This window comes from Aythya fuligula, chromosome 2 (genome assembly GCF_009819795.1).
Source record: "Aythya fuligula isolate bAytFul2 chromosome 2, bAytFul2.pri, whole genome shotgun sequence".
Classification (NCBI taxonomy): domain Eukaryota; kingdom Metazoa; phylum Chordata; class Aves; order Anseriformes; family Anatidae; genus Aythya; species Aythya fuligula.
In genome coordinates, this window is record NC_045560.1 from 121,320,458 (window position 1) to 121,340,709 (window position 20,252).

Below are 20,252 nucleotides of genomic sequence, written 5' to 3' on the forward strand. Positions count from 1 at the left end.
AAGAAAATGACAGTGGCTCTTCAACAACCCACAGCCAACAACACGAATTGTCATCAGCCTTAGCACCTGAAGGTGTCGCACCCCTACACAGTGCTCCTTCCCGCAGCATCTGAGGCAGCCTCGCCGTGAGGCTGGCCCTGGAGCCAAATGATCTGTGTAGGCTCAAGGGTCAAAGGTCTGGGTGCAAAGGTGCCTCTGTGGACTTGGGAATACCTTGAAGTTCATTCCAAGTCATCAGTCCCTCGTGAACTCTAGCCCTTACACTGCAGCTGTGAGCTTGGGACACTGTGCAGGCTTGTGGCTTCAAGACTGATGAGAAAAGACAGAAAAGGAGGGGAAAAACTGTGTTTTCTAAGCCAGCACTGAGACTAGAGGGAGGCAAAAGGAAGGTGTAGGGAGCTGGGGGGCAGCCTCTTCTCACAGGGAAGAAGTGATAGGACTGGAAGGAATGGCCCCAAGTTGTGCTGAGGGATGTTCAGGGTGGCAATGAGGAGACATTTCTGCTCAGAAAGAGCAGTCAGGCATTGGGACGGGTTCCCCAGGGAGGTGGTGGCGTAACCGTCCCTGGCGGTGTTCAAGGAGAGGTTGGACGTGGTGCTTGGGGACATGGTTTGTGGGTGACACTGGTGGTAGGGGATGGTTGGACCAGGTGATCTTGGGGGGCTTTTCCAACCCTGATGATTCTGTGAGATAAAGGAACCCTGTGTGGGGCTGAACTATAGTGTTTGTGTTTGGGAGCTTCGCCAGCTCAGAGCAGCCTTACACCCGGCTATTTTTATTTTACATCATTCTATTTTTATTGTTTAAAGAATCAAACAGCGAGGCACTTCCACCCTGCTCCCTCCCTGAGGGGCGACAGCGGGGAACCGCCTCAGGGCGAGCCCCATCAGCCTACGAGGGGGGGGCGGGGGGGTCTCCCATCAGCGGGGGGCGGGGCGATGACAGAAGGGGCGTGGCCACACATGGAAGGGGCGTGGTTTCCATGTAAGGGGGCGTGGTTTCCGCATGGGGGCGTGGTTACCTGCGATGTGGGCGTGGATTACACGTAATGGGCGTGGTTCCCAGCGAAGTGGGCGTGGTTATCCAGAAAAGTGGGCGTGGTTATCCACAAAGTGGGCGTGTCCCCGCGGCTCGCCCCGCCCCTCCCGCCCCGCCGGCGGGGCGGAGCCGGGCGGTGCCTCCCGCAGCCCTTCCGGGTCGGCGCGGGGGGGCGGGGCGCTGCGTGACGCTGCCGGAGGCTGCGGGCCGCGGGCCGCCTGTCATTGTTCTCGCGCTGCCCGGCGCCGCGGGGCCGTTGCGGCCGTTGCCCTTTCCAACCGCTCCCAGGCGGCGGTTGAGGGAGGAAGGAAAGGGAGAGAGGGAGGGAGGCGAGGGAGGGGCGGGCGGGGGGGGCAGCGAGCGAGAGGGCGAGGCGGCAGCTGGGCGGCCATGGCCTACGCGTACCTCTTCAAGTACATCATCATCGGGGACACGGGTGAGTGCGTGCGTGCGGCGGCGGGGAGCGGAGGGGACGGGGAGGGGATGGGGGGGGGGAAGGCAGCGGCGCCGAGGGCCGGGCCCCGCGGCCGTTTCCGCAGTGCTGGCGGCGTCGACGTGGTGGCGGCTGCGCGCCAGGGAGGCGGCTCCTCGGCCTCCGCCCCCGCTCGGCCCCGCGCTGCTGCTGCTGCTCCTCCTCCTGCTGCTCGCCCCCTTGCTCGCCCCGGGACCCGCAGCCCAACCGGGAGGGGGTTTGGGGGGGTAACGGAGGGATTTGGGGGGGGTGGGGGGGAGCAGGGCAGGGCGGGCTGCGGCAGCGCGACATGGCGGCGGGGCGGGGGGAGGCGCCGGCACTGCGGGGCCCGCAGCCGGCAGCGCCCCGCCTCGGCCCCCCCGCCGCTGCCGGCCCGAGGAGGCGGCCCCGCTTCGGGGGGGGGGGAGGTGTTAAAACGGGGTGGTTGAAAGCCTCGGGTCCTCCCCGGTTTAATGAGGCATCGTTCGGCGTTTCTGCCGGAGGCGCCTGCGGTCTCTCCCCTTCCCTCACCCGTTTGCTCACCCCTTGTATGGCTGCCCCCCCCCTCCCCCGTTTGCACCACATAGCGATGCTCGCAGACACCAAACGCGTTGTCAGGGCCAGGTGACTGCCCCAGTGACCTGCGGTGCTCGGGGGTGCTGCATCCTTGGCGTTGTTTTCCTCCTAGCTGGACGAGGAAACCTTCCTCAGGAGGGTTGATGACAGCTGTCGTTTCACGTGCTGCTGTTCCAGGGTAACTCCGTAATTGCACTTCATACCTGTGAACCAAATCATGCTGGGGTGTAATTATACGCTGCAGTTGCGTTGCACGTGAGATCATTAAATACACTGGGTGCAGCCACTGTTGTGTTTTTAATTTTTTTTTTAAACCTACATTTAAACTCTGAGAGCTTTTCTAGGCTGCTGCAGTAGAAGCTGTAGTACAAATAACTATTAAGAGGTATCACAGTCTTAATGAGCCCCTTGGAAACATTAGGCTTTAGATGACAACTGAAAATCCTGTTTGTTTGTTTTTGTTTTTTGTTTTTTTTTTTTCCTGAGTTTTTAGGTGGGTGGCAGCTCACGAAACCACAGGACAGGGGATTCTACCTGAGCAGTCAGAAGTGCGTCTGCCCAGGGTGATGCAAAATGGTAGTGCAGAACTCGGAGCGACGCTGCTCTGGAACACGTGGCCAGTTCTGGTGCAGCTCCAAAAACTCTGATTGTTAAAGAGGTAGAGAGGGCAGCAAACGATCGCTTTGGTACATTGATCGTGTACTGATTAAATTTTTACAATGAAACATCCTCAGTGTAATGGTCCGTGGTGCACTTCAGCATTTCAGTTGCTCGAAATGTGAAATGCAGAAGGGATGTGTGTCACTGCTGAAGTTGATTCAGCTGCTTAAGAGCCAAATAGGGGAATAGTAAGGTAGAGAAGGGAAACACAGAGGGAAAACAGTTCACAAATTTGCTATTTTGGTTTATTTATTTATAGTTCCCGTAGTTTTTGCTCAGAGTTGCTGCAAGAAGCTAATTAAAACCAGTGCGACGATCGTTCTTGAAGCAAACTAAACCTGCCAACAGTGGAAAGTTGATTTTGCTTTCATTTTAATTTCCTGTGAGCCCTTAAGTATTCTAACACAGCTAGCACCGAAGAGCCAGCTGACGTTGTGCACCGCTGTTTGCTGCCAGAAAGTCTGTGCTGGTTTCGGTGTTACTGCTGCTCCTCAGCCTCAGAGAGCTGAACTCACAACACTGGTGGTGGAAATCAAGAATGGATGGGGGCTGTCCCCGCCTGCTCCAGCGGTGTTTTGCCACAGCATTGCAACCAGTAAGGATGTGCCAGCGGCCTTGCATGCCATGTAGTTTTTGTAGCAATGAAGACATCTCTATCTCTGGAGCTTGATTGAGAGCCTTTGGAAGTGGATCAACTGCTTGGTGACTCAGCAGTTAGTTGTAAACAAACTGGAGGAGAAGAGTAAGGCGGCAGCAACCGAGGGCAGATGTTAGCATTTAGCTCCTCTTCTTTCCCAGCACTACAAAGCAAAGTGGGTTATGCAAGCCAAAAACAAAACAAGAAAACTTGCAGTTATACAAGACACCTGCACGTGTCTTCTCTGTACTGTGATTCCAAATGCTTCCACCTGCTTAAACACGGGAACGCAGTATGGTCTCAGTTTCTTAAAAGGACAGCCCCAGAAACTGACTGTGCAACACTGCGTCTTGCCCAGGAGATCTTGTCCCCTCACTGCATCATTGCTCATCAACATTCAGTGGCTTTTTCTTTTGCTGGTACTTCAGGCACTGTGGCTTTATCAACACGGGACTGATCCTATTGTTGTTGTTATATTTTTATATATATATCTGTAAGAGATGTAAATATTTTTCCCCTGTAGTTGGAGAAGTTTCTTTTGGTTATGGAAGAGACCTAAAATACTGTGACTGTTTTTCAGGTCCTCAAACAACCTGGTTATAAATCTGTATGATTTTTGCATTGTGTCAGTGGGGCAGCAGCTGTTGGTATCTTTAAGAGAAATATACAAGTACTAAGGAACACTGACTGCTGTTAATCCAGAACAGTCTTCTGGTCTGGATATTTCCAAAACATTATATGAGTTTGCAAATGCATTCAGGAGCGCACATGGGGCGTTCTGCTGAGGGGTTTTCTCATGAGACCTTTGCCTGGGTGGCTGATAACATCATTTTCAGTTTGGGTGCCTGTAGGAGTCATGCAGCAAAGATCTGATGAGCACGCCATCTACGCTTGGCCACCGATTGAAGTCGAGGTGGACTTTGATCTGAGCCAGGGCAAACAGAGCACACGAGTATTGCCAGGTTTTGCAGTTAGTGGCTGGAAGTTCTTCTATTTTTCTTACAAGTTTTTCTATATGGTGGTGAAATCTTTACGTTTCTATTACTGGTGATGGGAATAAATACCATATGGGAATAAACTCATACATAAGACCTCTCTAAATGCTAGGGATGGATTTTCTTCCCCAGAGTATTTAATATACATTAAATAGGGTTTTCAGTTACTGGAGTATGTTTAGTTCTTCTCATCAGAGACTGTTACAAAACTTCAGCATGCCTGAAAGACCAGTTTCGCAATGGTTAGGCTTCTTGTCACCATCGTAACTTGCCAGTTGTACTCCATCTACATGTCTGCGTGTGATCAGTGTTACTGCATCTCCCACGAGCAGGTCTGTCTTCCTCTCTTCTTCGATGTGTTAGTTCAGCAATCCTCAGAGTTTCTTGGGTAATGAGCTTTTACGTGCCTTCTGATTACAGCAAATAGTTGCTGCCTATAAACCAAGGATATCTCCAAGTGCTTTCTAGGGGAAGATGAGAGAAAGTAGGATTGCTTGATGACCTCACTCTCCTGACAGCTTACTTTGCTCGAGAAAGTCAGCTGTTTAACTTGCCTAGGATATTCTCAAATGAAGTAATAGAATTGGCTTTGGTTTCTGTCCTCCTTGTGAAATGTTTCTAGTGCCACTGCACTTTGTCCTGGGACAGCTGTTATTAGCTGGCAACATGCATGGCAAGAGCCTGTTGCCCTTCTTTTCTACAAGAGTATAATAATAGTTCTTAACTAAACAAGTTTTCATCCCGCTGGAGCTGGAATTAATGATTCATGATAGTTTTGAGAACTTTTTTTGTACCTGTGCTACTTACCTCTTGCCTTGAGAAGCCATGGATGATGCTTTGATCCCTAAAAGTGCAGGTATTAGGTGCTGTATAAGTACATCTTAGTTTCATTGTAGTTTGTTGTGATCATCCAGAGCACTAATAGATTTTCTACAGCCTTGTGTAGTTTAATTTTGTTTGGAAAGAAATTTTATTTGTTTTTAAAGCCTGTAGAGGTAGCAGTTGGGTACTGTTACACTAAATGCAGAGTGGTAAAGCTGCAAGCTCCTTCCAGGTAGCAAATCTGCCGAGTTTTACATAGAAATGAGAAGTTGCATTATTGCCTTCAGATGCATTGTTGTAAATCATTTACAGCAGTGTTTGTTTATTTAAGCATTGAAGCTGAATCATCTTAAAAAGAGTTAAAAAGCCATTTTTGCAATGTTGCTGTTCCCAAAGACAAGTAGCCAGCTTGAACAATTTCAAAGGTTATTCTACTTTCTTGTCCCTGCTCATATTGATATGTGAAATCCCTTTGCTCTCTAAGTAGCAGTTTGGAGCTTTGTAGTCTCTCCTTCCTATTGATTTTAATAATTTTTTGTTTGTTTGATGTCAGGGTTGTGTCTGACGGACACAACTCAATATGCAGCTCAACTTCACTGAGTTGCGCAAAGACACAGCCTTTGGAAAGGAAGGAAAGGAGGAAGGAGCTGCGGCCTGTGCTACGACAGGGGCTCACCAAACATCTGGAAGCTATCTAGGACAGTGCAGGCCACCATAAAGAGCTAGAAGTAGCTCATAAGCCAGGTTAGAGATCTGTATCTTGTGACAGTTTTACTATTTAATTATCTGCTTTAAATCTGATTGAGTTTTAAAGTCTGTTATTTGAGACTTGCCTGTTGTTTGAGACAGTCTTTAGCCTATTAGAAGGTCTGTTTTTGTTTTCTTAAGGGAGGTAAGAGAAGCCAGAAGCTTGTTTCATCTCAGCTGCTATTGGGGCCTTGGTTACGTGGGCATCTGAACCAATAGAGGCGATTATGGGTGAGAGGAGGAGGTCTGGCTCTCCTTATCTTGTGGGTAATTTTCATACTCTACCATGAGCTGATTCAACTCACTCATGCAGTAGAAAAGTCCCTGCTTTTATGGTTAACACTCTACTGGGTGGATGAATCAGCTGAGTTGGCCCAGGGAAGTGCCTACCAAAGTCTGGAGTACTCTCAAGGGAGAAAAATGGCTCTAGGAGGCTGGGTGAGATGCCAAAAGGGGAGTAGGACTTCGTCTCTGTGCATGGTGAGCTCATTGGTCACCCTCTCTTGTGAAGCAACAAGGGAAAAATAGTTGTGTGATGTGCCTGAGCTAATCCAGTGTTCAGCTGCTGCCAAAGTGGGCGGACCTGGTTGCCACTCCTTGTCCTGCCTACAGGCTGCTGCTGCTTCCGAGCTGTCAGCATCGGTACTTCTCCAGCCCTTCAGAGAGACAAATCGTCTTTGTGAGCTGAACCAAAACCACCCAAACGAAGCAAATAGCAGGTATGATCAGAGAAGTGTAAGAGCCATCCTGAGCGAAGAGGTGGAACTGCGTGGGAAGAAGTGAGCCTGCCCGTCAGAGGCAGCTGGCAGTTTCACTGAAGAGGTTTGCCTTCACAGTTCAGTTTTAGTACCCAAGCTGGGATGAGTGCTGCTGTACTTCTTTTCCTCTGCCACCTTTCTTGGCAGACAGCAGTGCTTACGTGAACGACTAAGGAAGTGACCTTGGCCCTTCCCTTCCCTGCTTCTTTTTGGCATTGTTAGTTTTGAGACAGATTAGCTTTCCGAGACACTCAGCCAAATACCAGTGCTGCAGAATTGTATCACAGCACCCGGTTAGCTTGGTTTCAGTTGTTGAGGATCAGTCTCTTCTGGCTGTAAAATGAGTAAATGAGTTTAGTGGTAAGAAAAGTCTGGAAATGTCCCTTGTGTGACAGCAGCGCACCTCTGACTGCAGCTGAAAGATGATCAAGGAAAAATAAAAGTTTATTCCCTTTCTTTTCCATGTGTTACTCAAAACAGAGGGGATCACAGGAGCTGGAAGGGGAGAAGGAACCACGTCTGCTTCCTTGGCAAAAGCCATTTAACTGGTGTAGCTGCATCATCACCTGTGCTGTGGTTCTGGGGCTGCTTTTTGAGTTGCCACAAGCTCAGGATGCTTCTTTGAGAAGCAACCTTTCTCTTTGCTGTTTATTTTCTAGCCCTAGACTCATGCACATACTAGTATTTTGGGTGGCTGTGGCTTTCTGCTGGATCAGCTTCTTGATACAGCTCACTGCATAACCTTCTGAGTGAGGAGGGAGAGCTTAGCCCTGCCACTTGGCCGCTCTGGCTGCTCTACCCAGGCTGATGGTTTCAAATGATGGAGAGAGGTAAAGCAGTACTGCAGCACACCTTAGGACCTGGATGGTGGTGTAGAAGAAGTGCTGGAGTGACCCTGGAACAGGTACCCGCAAAGAAGAATGCTGCACCCTTCTGAGCACGTGATCTGTTGGTTTCATTTGCTCCTAAGCAAAAGCTTTTGTTTGCTGTGTGTGTTGGTGAAGCGTATCCAAGATCTGCTCGTTTCTTGTTTTAAGATGCTATGTTTTTTTCTTTTTTTCCTCCTGGGGAAGGTTTGTCTGAACCAACTGCTCTAATAAAATGGAGAATGAGTTAAAAGAGACAGATTCAGTTATTTATTGTGTTCTACAAGTATCGTAAGACATGTTCAACTTCTCTTCCTAGGGTGTCTGCTTCATTCCAGGCCTAAGACTCACAGTGCTGAGTGAGTGAGGTACCTGGTAAACAGCTCAAGAGTCAACCAGTGTAGTTAGTGTAAAGCACTTGTACGCAGTTTAATTAGCTGCCACACAACTGTGAATTGATCTTTGCAGCATCTTAATGTCACACAAGACAAGTAAACTGCTCAGGAGCTCCTGTACAGTTCCTGTTGCTGGCTGGCTGTGATAGCACAGCCTGCTCGAGCTGCAGGAGTGTGTGGGTCACAAGCTATTCTCATCAGAAACGCCCTGTAACAAATGTGCAGTGTGTTAAGACTGAAATGAATACAAATGTTACTATTAAATGTAGGCAATAAAATATTTATGAATGTTATCTAAAAATGGATTAAAGCATAAATTTAAGAGGCGCTGCGGCTTTATTTGCAACTCTTTGAAACTTTTTCAGCCATCAAGAGCACGACACTCACTGACTGCCAGGGATTTTTTTTTGCTGGAAGGTTCAGAAGTACCAGGAATGGCACTGAACAGAAGCTGGTGCATTTCTTTGGTTTCTGTTGTGTGAACCCATCGGTCTGCTCCTAAAAGCTGTGCTGTGAGAAACTACAGGTGCAGGCATCGTGGCCACGTTGTGCCAGCTTGAGGCTGTGCGTGTGTCAAAGAGCTGTGCTTGTCTGTCATCCGGGCTGGGCTGGCCCCAGTTCATCTGAACCAAGGAGCTGGTCGCCAGCCTTACAAAAAGCAGAAATAGCAGATTGCCACATGAGAGCTGGGGCTGGGACACCTAATCAAGTGTCATTTCGATTGAATTTTAAAATCTTTCCTGATGTTCGTAAGATTTTTCTCATAGGTAATATTTAATAGTGTTGAGGTTCGGTTTTCTCCACTGATGCTGAAATTGTTTTTTCAGGTTAATGGCAAAAGCTACTCTGCATTCTGTTTCTGCATTGATTTATAGGCGGTTGTTTTTTTGTAAGTGGGGTGGTGATTAAGTTCTGTGGCAGCTGTAATTCAGTGGTGGTGGCATAGAAGTTATCTTGGTATGTAAACAGTGCTGTGTGAGCACAATAACTGCTGTTATTGGAAGGTTCCTTGGAGATTTGTGTTCTCTGCCCTTCCAGCCCTGCTATTCTGCTTGGCTTTCTCCCTGTTATTTTCTTACCTCCAGCGCTCTTTCCTATTCTTCCACTTTCATGTCCACTGATTTTGGGGGGAGGCTGGATGCAGCGTAACCTATACAGGTTTTCCAGCCGCTTTTGTTGTGACAGCTTCCTATCATAAGCCAGAGAGCTCCAGAGAAGTCTGATAAGGCCAACGCGGTAAACTTTGCCTTGGGCTGTAGTTCCGTGCCACTCTAAGCTGTTGATCTGCTGCCTGCTGCATTTCTCTTCCCTCGTTTGACCCAACTCCCATGCTTGTCTGCCCTGCGTTATGCCCGTTCTGTTTTGTCACTTTGTCCCTCTCCTGGTCAGGTGATGCTGTAGGGACTAGAGGAGGGGCAGCACCACTGGCTTGGCCTGCTGGAATTGCTGCCTTGCTTGGGTTATTAATGTCAGAGTGGGATCTGACAGGAGCAGGAGACTTGCATTTGATTGCATTGAAACTGGCCACTGTTCTTCACTTTTAAGTGCTGCCCACCTGTCAGGTTGGTCTCAGGAGTGTGTAGGCTTTGTTTCCTTCTGAAACCATACTAAAAAAACTTGGGAAATGTTGAAGTTAGTAGAGGCAAGATCAATGTCACCGTATGCAAACCTCTGGTATGCATACCTCGTGTCTTACAGTATGGGTCTTCTTTTTCTTGTCCCTTTTTTTTTTTTTTTTTTTTTTGCTGTTTTATTACTAGATACATCACTCCTGATCAACTGTTGCTGACCTTTAATATGTGGCTGAAACAGCCTTATCTTGCTGTGCAGATAAAGCACTGCGGGAATGTGGATGCTACAGTATTGTATGGTTTGTGATACAGTTTGGAGTCTGAACGTATGTAAGTCAAGTGTATGCCTGCTGTGCTGTAAAAGGCTAAAAATAGAAAATTTGACTGAGCAGGCCTGGAAGATGTTCTTTGTCTGAGAAGAACTTGTCTCAGTCTGAAATCAGGATGTCTGAGGGGTCAGTGTGTGTGTGTTACCTGTCTGGTTGTATGTGAACCAAGTTGGTGCCAGTTCTCCCTGAGCTATTTGTTGGCCTATGGGGCACCAGTGGGTAGCAGCACGTAATGGTCATAAGCAGATAAGCAATGCCTGCTGTTGCCTCTCCTGATAAATTAGTGAGTGAGATGTTATTGAGGATTTAATTACCTTAGCAGAAAGTAAAAACCTCTGAGTTGGACATAGAGTTGTGAGGGGTAGGGAGCCGTGTAGTTACAGTGGTGAGGCGACGTGGAATGGTCCTTTGAAAGTCTGTTAGGACACTTTATCCACATAACTTTAAAGGCAGAACTACTTTAAAAAAAAAAAAAAATGTTCAGTGTTTAAATAAAACTGCTTCAGCTTTAATACTTCTGGAACTTCTAAAGCTGTTGTATTGTGGAAGTTGCATATACTTGGGTGAGTGAAATTTGGTGTTTTCAGCTTCTAGTAATGAATTTTAAACAATATATGACATTGACTGAAATTAATCTATGTCAGTTCTTGACAGATTTTTTAATGCACTTGCCTAAAACTTTTTCCTTTCTTTTTTTTTTAGGTGTTGGGAAATCATGTTTATTGTTACAGTTCACAGACAAGCGATTTCAGCCAGTCCATGATCTCACTATTGGTAGGTCTCTTTGGTTCCCCACAATGCTAATGTGCTGTTTTAAAACATATTTAAGGTTGATTTGTTTTGCCTTTTTTTTTTTTAATGGTGTTAAGCAGCTAGGGTATCTCAGCATGCTTTTATGAGTTTATGCTGAGTTAGTGTTGGATTTTTTTCTGTATTAATGCAGTAGCAAATCTTTAGATGATTAGTATTTGTTTGCAAAGAAAGCCAAACAGAGGCCTGCTTCTTACTAGGAAAATAATAGAGAATCTGAAACAGTTTTTAAAAATTCATAACTATCTCAATCGTCTCTTCAGAAAAGCCCGGAAAAACTGTGTATGGAAACAGAATTGGTCAAGCCTGAAATGCAGTGAAGGTGATGCAAACAGCAGGCTTTTCGCTAGGGACCAGACTGTTAGCCTAGCCACAGAACCTTGAACACAAGTAGTAGATAAAGCCAAAGGAAAGTTAATCTTAAAGATGAATAAACACATCTGCTATTTGGAAAGAGTAACTTCTGGATAGAGAAGGATTGATGTGCATTCCTTCTGCTGTTTGGAAGGGAAAAGTGTTTTGTTTTTTCACAATTTCTCAATTGAATCAGGACCATTTGTGTTAGGTAAAATTTGATATTCATACCACGGGAAATGCAGAAATGCTGTCCAAATGCATTGCCTCTGATCTGACTACAGTAAATTATATGAACTTTTATATTTCCACATAAAGTATGAGGAATAGTGTGTAGGACTGTGGGCAAGCTTAGTCTTCAGATCAGTTTCAGTGTTAAGCATAACAGACTCTAGCCTCCAGTAAGTTTGCAGAACCTTTGAACTTCTTGACGTTATTTCAAGGAACCTATTAAACTATCCCTCTAATCGTGCTGAGCCTGGCACAAAATGTATCCCTAGTCTCTGCTTAGCTTGTGGAAATAGGTAGGCTTCCTGTGTTCAGGAGTACTAAAATAGACACTTCAGACGTAAATATTCTTCATGTAACAGAACATATCGGGTTGTTTGGTTATGGCTTCCTTTTCTCACTTGGCAGTTCTCCTGCACCATGTGTGTGGCTATCTGATACAATTCAAATTATAAGGTTAACATTGGTTTTCAAGTATTTCTGAGGTCTTGACAGCAGGTAGGCTGGCTGAATAAAGAGCCTGAATTCTTTTAAGGAGGTATGACTTATTATCATCTCTTCTTCTTTAGGCCTGCCAAATATATGACACCTTATATATCACTTATGCCTGTGGCAGTCTGTCACATATTCCTGCTCCTCAGCAACTTGATATGCTGTGGGAAACAGCTTCACCTCAGCAGGAGGGTTGTAGCATGAGTTCTTTGGCTGGCATCTAGCTAGCTAAAATCTGGGAGCAGATACTGAAGGTAGTGGGATGAGGAGGTGAACCTAGATAGCAGTGCAGCGAGTGGTGTAGGAACAAAGCAGGGAAGTGGCTGGGAAGGGAGAAGAAAAGGTCTTGCCTGGGAGCTTCCTTTCGCTTTGCTGATAGGGCACGTGTGTGTTTTGGCTAGAATACTTCTCTCGCCTAACCCAACGGATTTACGAGGACAGAGATAAAGAAAGAACATTGTTTCACAGTGATAGGAATGCCCATGAAGGGTGAGGTAGGATGGGCTAAGGTTAACTAATGTGCTTCCAGCTGATGATGTTTAAACTTCTGAGAATCTGTAGATTTAAAAAAAAAATAAAGTGTTACATAGACTAACTTTTATTGATATAGTAGAATGATTTTAACAGGTGGGAGTGCAGTTTCCATTCCTGCTGCCAGCAAGCAACTCAGAAAAAAGAGAATTGAAACTAAAATTTGACACAGAAAAGATACTTCAAGTGTGCAAAATTCAACCTAAAAGTTTAGTATAACTAGCCTAAAATTTTGTTAACTTCAGAGAGAGATATTACCTTTAATGAAAACAAAAATAAAAATGAGAGAAAAGTATCTGTTTCCTGTCTTTTAGCCCCATTCAGAATTGTGTGTAATTAATAGGAGACTCTTAAGAACTTCAACACAACAGCTATCTCTGTATAGTTGGGGAATGGAAGTAGCTGTTGTTAAAAGTGTTGGAGGAGAGAGAAGCTGCATGGTGCAGCTAAGAGACAAACAAAACAAAGCTAAACCATGATATTTGTGGACAGATAGAGGTCGCAAGAACACCTGTAAGCTTCTGTTTTCTGTGACCATTGTGCTCAGGACATACCCTTAACTGCAAAGCTCAACAGCTTCTGTTCCTTCTTGAAGAGAACAAACGTTCTTTTAATTTTTCTGTGAGGTTGGATGTAGAAACTAAATATTTAGGAAGATTGTTGGATTTAAATCAGCAGCTCTGTATCTGTGTTTTGGGACTGAATAATACCTGTGATGGTGGCACTTGTGGAAGGACCTTGGGCTGTCTCAGGTGTTGCAGTCAACACCAGAGCACTGCCATCCCCTTTCTCCGTCCGTTCTATGCCTGACCCTCCCTGCCTTTATTTTGCACATAATTTGGATGCTAAAGGGAGCAGAGTGTTCTTTGGCCCACAGCTTTTACTTGACTGCAGTAATCTGGGGGAGAACGATTTGAGGTTTCTCCCTGCTTCTCCCTTCCCCACTTCCAGAAGTCATTACTTCTGCAGAAAGCAACACTGCCCTCACAGTCTCCTCAACAAGCTTTTGAAGAGATGCTTGGAATACTTCAAAATCGGGGCTAACTAATTTGATTGAAGACTTCGGTCTAGGCAGTTACTAGTTTTAGACAAAACTTAAGCTACCAGATCTTTTTTGCTGAAATAATGGATATGTGAAGCATAGCTTAATGGAATCTATGTTAAGCCTTATAAATATGTCCACTACCTCTAGGCCTTTGCCAGATTTTAACTACTGTAGTAATAGCCTGGAAATTATGCTTAATTTACTGTTATTGATCATAAAATTGCTTTATAAAACAGATTAAAAAAAAAAAAAAAGGCTGATTTTTCCACTGAAGAAATTCATTTTTTTGTTAGGAAGTTCTTTCAGTTATTAAATTTGATCTTTAGCGAGATTATTGGAAGCACTTATTTTTTTTCATAAGGGCAGATGAATTCTAATTAATACAGTCATAGAATTTATCTTGTAGGTGACATTTGTATGATCACTTAATATGCTACTGATAAAGAATTGTAGGTTTAATTTCTTGTAAACGGCCTTCAGCAAACTAACACTGGTAGAGTGTTAAAAATGATGATGACTCTGTTCAATTTCCTGTGAGTACCCAAGCAAAGGTTTTTTTTCCTCTAAGCTAGAACTGCTAAATCGTTTGGAAAGCTCTGTAGGAAATACCTCCTTTGCACTTTTTCTAATTAGCTTATTTGTAAAGCCGTTGAAAAGTTACAATCTTCTTTCTAGAAAACTTTTTAGCTCTTTAAAGCAGCTAGAAAATTAAAAGCAAATGGTAAAAGACTGTCGACTACCATGAAAGCAAGAACATGAGTTTAAGCTAGTTCAGTATTGTGCTTGTAGGAAACATTCTTCTTTCTGATACATGCTGATAACGTATCCTTTTGTAAAATCTATTTAGGTGTAGAATTTGGGGCTCGAATGATAACTATCGATGGAAAACAGATAAAGCTTCAGATATGGGATACGGTAAGTAATAAAACAAATTGTTTAAGCAACATGGCTCCACTAACTTTCTCTTCTGATGTTTTGCTTAAGCTCTCCGTGATCTGCACCCATGTGAGAATATGTATTTTTGCTTTGTCTTGCAGCTTTCTTTAGTTTCACTGAAGATCAAAAACTTGCTTAAAATCTTCCTTTTTTGATGCAATATACTCATCTAGCAGTGCAAATTTCTGTTGCTTACATGGTAACTCAACTTCCTGAAGTAATTCTTTGTCAGATTTATGACTGGAATTAATGCTACTTTACTTTGAAGGAAAAAAAAAAAGTTGTTACATTATTAAGAACTTACATTTTTCTGTGTAGCCTATCTCTGTGTTCATGCAAGGCCTGGTTAATATAACTTCCTGTTGGGGAATTGTGGTATGTCTACTAGTTTTAATCAAGAGCTCTCTTGAGGAGGTGTTTGCGTTTTTGGTGTAGGATAAAAGATGCTGCTCTCTCTTTTTGTAAAAGACGAACTCAAGTTCATTCAAATCATGAATATAGTCAATACTTGGACAATTAAAGGATTGGGAAAGGAATAAAGTTTCAGAAAGCCTTCCAAAAAAGCCCAAAGACTTTTACTTTTTGAGGGGTGCGGATTTAAGAATGCAAAGTCAGGTGTTTTCTTCTTGTAGGTTGCTCTTACCACAGAGCAGTCAGCCTTTGTGCTTGTTGTGGTGCAGCATCTCTACAGTGCCTGTACCAATAGCTTTGTCTTCCTAATATGCTTGACTGTTTCATAAGGCACAGTCCTGTTTCCTCTTCCTAAAGCATTTTAGGATACTTTTAGAAACAGACAGATAGAGAAACAGCTGTAGCCTTGTGCTTGTGCTCTTTGTGGTGTAGCAAGTCAATGAAGGGAGATGCATTTGTACATACATGTATGTATAAAAATGTAAACAAATGCAGTATTTCAGCTAACTTCATAGTCTAATGTGCCTTATTTATTTAACAAGTTCATAATTTGAAATGGCATCTAACGTCTGTGCCTCCTTGGAAGTTGTCCAAGGTATAAATGAGCATGGTCAGATTGTGCTTGCTTCAGGCTTTTTCTAAGCCCAGGCATTTTTACTAATACAGTTGCAGATTGCTAACTACCAAGGTAGCTGATAATTTATAAGTTCAAAAGACAAGCAAATCTCAACAAAAACAGAAGCCTCAGGAGCAGAATTTTAGTATGTAGCACAACCATGTGAGGGCAAATCTGTATTGATCCTTGTTTCCTAAAATTGACAGATTCTCTGCAGAAAAAGTTACTAATTTGACTGCCAATGCAGCTGCTGTATTTCCCTGTCTTTCAGACTGTTTTTGTTGATGTGCTATTATCTGTTCCCTGAATGTGAGTGAACTTCATATGTTTACGAGTAGATTGTGTTTTCCTTTGTGTTCTGATTCAGTAGCTCTTCACAGTTTGGCTCCTTGTGTGCATGCAAAGAGTCCAGTACCTAAAACTTCAATGAAGCTGGTCTTTATTATAAATTATAAATTATTTTAGGCCCGGACTTTATCTGGCTAGATTCTTAACTAATATCATACATACATTAAAAATACTCATTGAAAGCTTTCATATGCTCTTAGTAGATTGTGCACTTGTTGTTAATAATTTATAAGATGTAAGCCATGAGCGACTTAAAATTTTAACTACAGCCAGTATGCTAACTGTATGCAATCTGATTTCAAAAACACAGGGTAAATAGTTTAATCCAGTCTTGGATTGTAAGAACAGAATTGAGCCAGTGAAATTTAGATATGTGTAGGTGCAAAGGAGTTGATGAAATAGTAAGATCATGAAATATACCTCATTATATTTCTTAACATATTTTATATACAAGTGCTGAGGTACACAGATATGTCCATGATGACCAAGGTTGCTGTGTCTGTGTTGTTTATCCAGGTTGAGCATTTACTGGATTTTTTTTGTTAGCAAAAGCTACTAGCTGTTGCTGGTGTTATCTCCATATTTATTAAGATAAAACAATTTCTGTTTGATAAAATTCATTTTACACATACAGCCTGGCAAATGCTTGAAGCATTTATGTTTCTAGTTGGTACTTCTTGAGACGCAGCAACAGCAGCACATCTCTGATTTAGTCCTAATTTTATATACCTCCTTTTAAACCACTGCTGAATGGGAAGCACCTTGAGCAGAGGCATAAGAAATAGAGAGTTAGATTCAGTTTGTTTCCAATGGTTAGCAATGAATATGGATTTGCTTTTGTTAGAAAATCAAACATTTAAATTTTGATATTTTTTTTTGCCAGAGGTGTCAGTGCCAGGGTGATTGGTTTGTTGTCCTCAGCAGATCAGTACAAGACAAGGTGTTCATCTCAGTCATGGGAGTGTATGGAAGCTGCAGGATACCTCACTGAAGGTTAACTTAGAGAGGGGCAGCTGAAGTTAATGCTGTTGTGTGTCAGTGACATGTGTTTTTGTGTTCTTTTCATGTCATAACTCCAGAATATTTGACTCTTTCATTAGCATCTTAGTTTGATTCAGGAGTCGGGCTACAGAAAGCAAGCAGCTCTGCTTACTGCGCTCTGGATTTCATGTGGGAGTACACAAACTGAATTCCTTTTGGATGAGGCCAAACTGTAAGATATGCTCCAGGAATGCATGCGTGCCCATTAACAATTGTAGTCCAGTGTTTGTTCCTGTGGGCTGATAGTCTAGTAAAACTAGTCTGAAGTAAAATAAAAAATAAATAATGAAAAAAAAAAACTTGCATGAAAGATAATCAGCATGGGCATTGTATACTTAGTGATAGCTGTTGTGGTACATCAGTACTACTCCTGTTCATATGTCTGGACCAGCAAAACACTGCGTCCCCTCATCGTCTCCCAGCTGTAGGCTGCTCTTGGACAGGCTCTCCCTCCCGCCAGGTCCTGCAAGCCTGCTGCTCTGTATGATGTGCTTAGGTCTGCGACTCCTTCGATTTCACTTCGCTTCTGGATGCTTTTAGGTCAGGCCAAGTGTAGTGCAGGTATTGGACCAAATGATTCGTTTGTCGTGTCTGTCGTAGCCTCTGGATTATGTTTGTGATTTTTATCTTAGTAATGATTTTCTTTACTTGTGTAGACAGAGAAATACTTTTTCAGAAGTGGTTAATTGATAATTTCCTAGTATAAGTAGCTTAGCTTCTCTTTTGTCTGATATTTGAGCCGCTGTCAGTTGCCATCACCCTTCCTAGGGAACTAGAAGTCTGTAGAAGCTGGTAAGGATCAAAATAACCATTCTGGGAGCTATTAAGCTTTCTGGGTTTAAAGAAGCTGTGTAGATAAAGGTTGTTTGTCTTGTGGCAGTAGAAGAAATATAAAAAAATAAGAAATATAAAAAAAAAAAAATCACTTCTCCCCAGAAAAAACTTCTTTGTTGAAGAGTACTGGGCTTGTTACCAGGCTGAGTCAGTATCCTTCATTTAGTTGTTGAGGGGGCTGTTCTGTCTTGTATTTATTGTTACTAAAAAGTCATTGTTGACGAGCAAAAATAAACAGCAGTTGAAAGAGGGAATTGAAGTTCTCTGAGATGCTGCAGGGGAAGAGATCAGTGATGATACTGAGCAATACTATTTGTTTTCTAGACTAAATTGTCATGAATGAGGTTTTTTTTTTTTCCTATGTGTTTGTACTGAAATGTATCCTGTGATACATTCCAATATTTCTGTTTCATTTCATGGAAATCTGTCATCAGAAGTTTATTTTATTCACTCTTATGCTTTACTCTTGCATTTATATGGTGTATTAAAAATAAACTTTGTTCTTACAGTTTTCTTCTTGAGTTTTTACAGATGTGGGGGATAGCAGTTTTAGATAGTAAGTCAATGTTTAAATAAACAACAAGAACAACCTTGTCTTTATCATTTGTTAAAGAAATATCTGAAACCTTATAGGCTAATTTCAAATACTTTCTTTGTTTCCATACAAGTGATATCTCCAACTAAATTGACTTTTTTTTTTTTTTTAAGTAAGTGAGAGCTTGCACAAGTGTGTTTATGCAAGATGGAAAGCATAATTGTTGAAGGCTTACTGACGCTATGGTATGACACCTCTATCTGCTTTCAGATATTCAGACCGTACCAATCCTTTTTGGAAAGTCAGTTATCCTTAATGTATTTGTGAATACCTTGGGTCTAGTAGAACCAAGTAAAGTTCTCTTAATGCACTAAATGAATATTCATTTCATCTTATTGAGACTGAAAATCGTCAGGGTTGAGCGCCTTTCTCCCCTGCTCCCACCCAGCTTGTCTTGTTAATGGTCTACCTTATGACATTTTCTACTCACTTTGGTAGTTAGAGCATGGGGGGAATTTGTCCATTTGGATGTCATTGCAGTTTGTGTAATTAGGGCCATCATCTGAACCTCAGTGCCAGTTGCTAAGTTATTGTTCACATCCGTGATAGCAATTCAGGAAACCAGGATAATCTGATCTACCTTCTAGCTTAGTGATCCTAAACCTTTGTCTGTAATGTGCTTAAATGTATGTGGTTATTGAAATACTATAATGGTATTTTATTTTCTCACTTTTTCTTTCTGACTCCTCTGCAGCTTTCCACAATAACAGAGAAAGATCTTGCTTAGAATAATGCCTGAGATGGGAGAAGAGCTAATCCTTCCTTTTGTCTGCAATGAAACTTGAGTTCTAGTGAGGATAGTTACTTAAAGGTTTCAAATATATTTATAAACTGAAATAATTCATGAGGGTACTTCTAATAATGGAGGGCTGAAGCTTTCTGTTTCTGTTGGTGTATTGGGAATTGCTTTGGATGTCTAAATTGGATGCATTCAACAGCATCAGAAAGGAAAGGCGTATGTACAGACGATCTGCATTTGTATGTATGTACAGTTGCACCCTTGGGCATCTTTATTCCCCTTGAAATTTCAGTTCTTAATAGGTTGCTGACAGGGTTGTTCTGAAGCAACATGTAACTTGGCTGAATTCTCCATATAAACTATGACACTTTTAAAAGTTATGAATTCATCTTCATAAGTGTCTTTTAGTTCTGTCTCTTCTACAGGAGGATCTTCCTACGGAACATTTTTGCTGGAAGGCAGCAGGGTGGTGTTCTTGTTTTTATACTACCTTTGTGCCTATTTCTTGTACTAATGCTAGTAAGTGACTTGAAAATTCTTGTTCCAGAGTGAGACACATGACTTCAAGACATTATTGCATTTATATCAACAAGTTGCCATGTGACTAAAAGGCTATTAACTTATTTATAACTTTCAAAACTACACTCAAGAGTGTGTATTGCACTTCTCTCTTTCTGGAACATTTTGTTCCAGGGATCAACTTCTTGTAGCTGTTCCCAACTGGCAGTTGTCATAAGTAGTCTGACGCTTGTGTGAACTGCTTGTTTCTTAGATGTCCGTTTCCTGTACAGCTTAGGAAACCATAAACTAGTTTAAATGAGCAATAATTCTCAAAGTGAAAGAGACGTTCAGTCACTGGGTATGAACACACCACACAAACAAGCGACTTATAGCTAGTAGCTGCAGATACCTTTTATACAGTACATGGTAGTTTTTCATTTTTCATGCAGGCATGTACTATAAGGTATACAATAAAAAACTATTAGTCTTCTCATACATTGAAGACGTTCTGGGATGTACTCAAAAATTTTGTTCTTAAAGAAACTTTCCAAATACTTCACCATTGGAAATGGCGAATTCAGTAAAATTGATGGCCTGTTTTCCAGGGAGACATGCTGGTGAGGATTCTGTTGCATTACCTACACACTTTTTCTACTGCATCATAGCTCTTCTTAATGTTTTCTCAGTTTATAGATTCAAAGATGTGCAATTCAGGATCTTTTAAGGAACGCTTTCTGATAGCAAAGGCGTGTCTGTACATTTTGCAACTGAACCCTACCTGATTACATTGCACCCTTGGAAATGCTGTTGAAATGTCCTATTGAAAAAGTAACACTCAGAGTCTTTTCTCTGATGTGCTACAGATATGTCAACTGCAACATGGTTACATGGCTTAAAAGTTCGTGAAAGCTTTAGCACAGGCCCTG

The 20,252-nt window shown here is 42.9% G+C and overlaps 1 protein-coding gene across 1 annotated transcript in view; it reads left to right on the top strand.

Annotated features, from left to right (window-relative positions):
• Positions 1 to 1,376: 1,376 nt before the first annotated feature.
• Positions 1,377 to 20,252, top strand: part of RAB2A (RAB2A, member RAS oncogene family) — a 41,817-nt gene continuing 22,941 nt past the window's right edge. Inside the window, exons 1-3 of the mRNA XM_032183052.1 lie at positions 1,377 to 1,474; positions 10,548 to 10,619; positions 14,153 to 14,220. Coding sequence (XP_032038943.1) covers positions 1,429 to 1,474; positions 10,548 to 10,619; positions 14,153 to 14,220 — 186 coding nt within the window. The 5' untranslated portion in view covers positions 1,377 to 1,428. The remainder of the gene's footprint in view (positions 1,475 to 10,547; positions 10,620 to 14,152; positions 14,221 to 20,252) is intronic.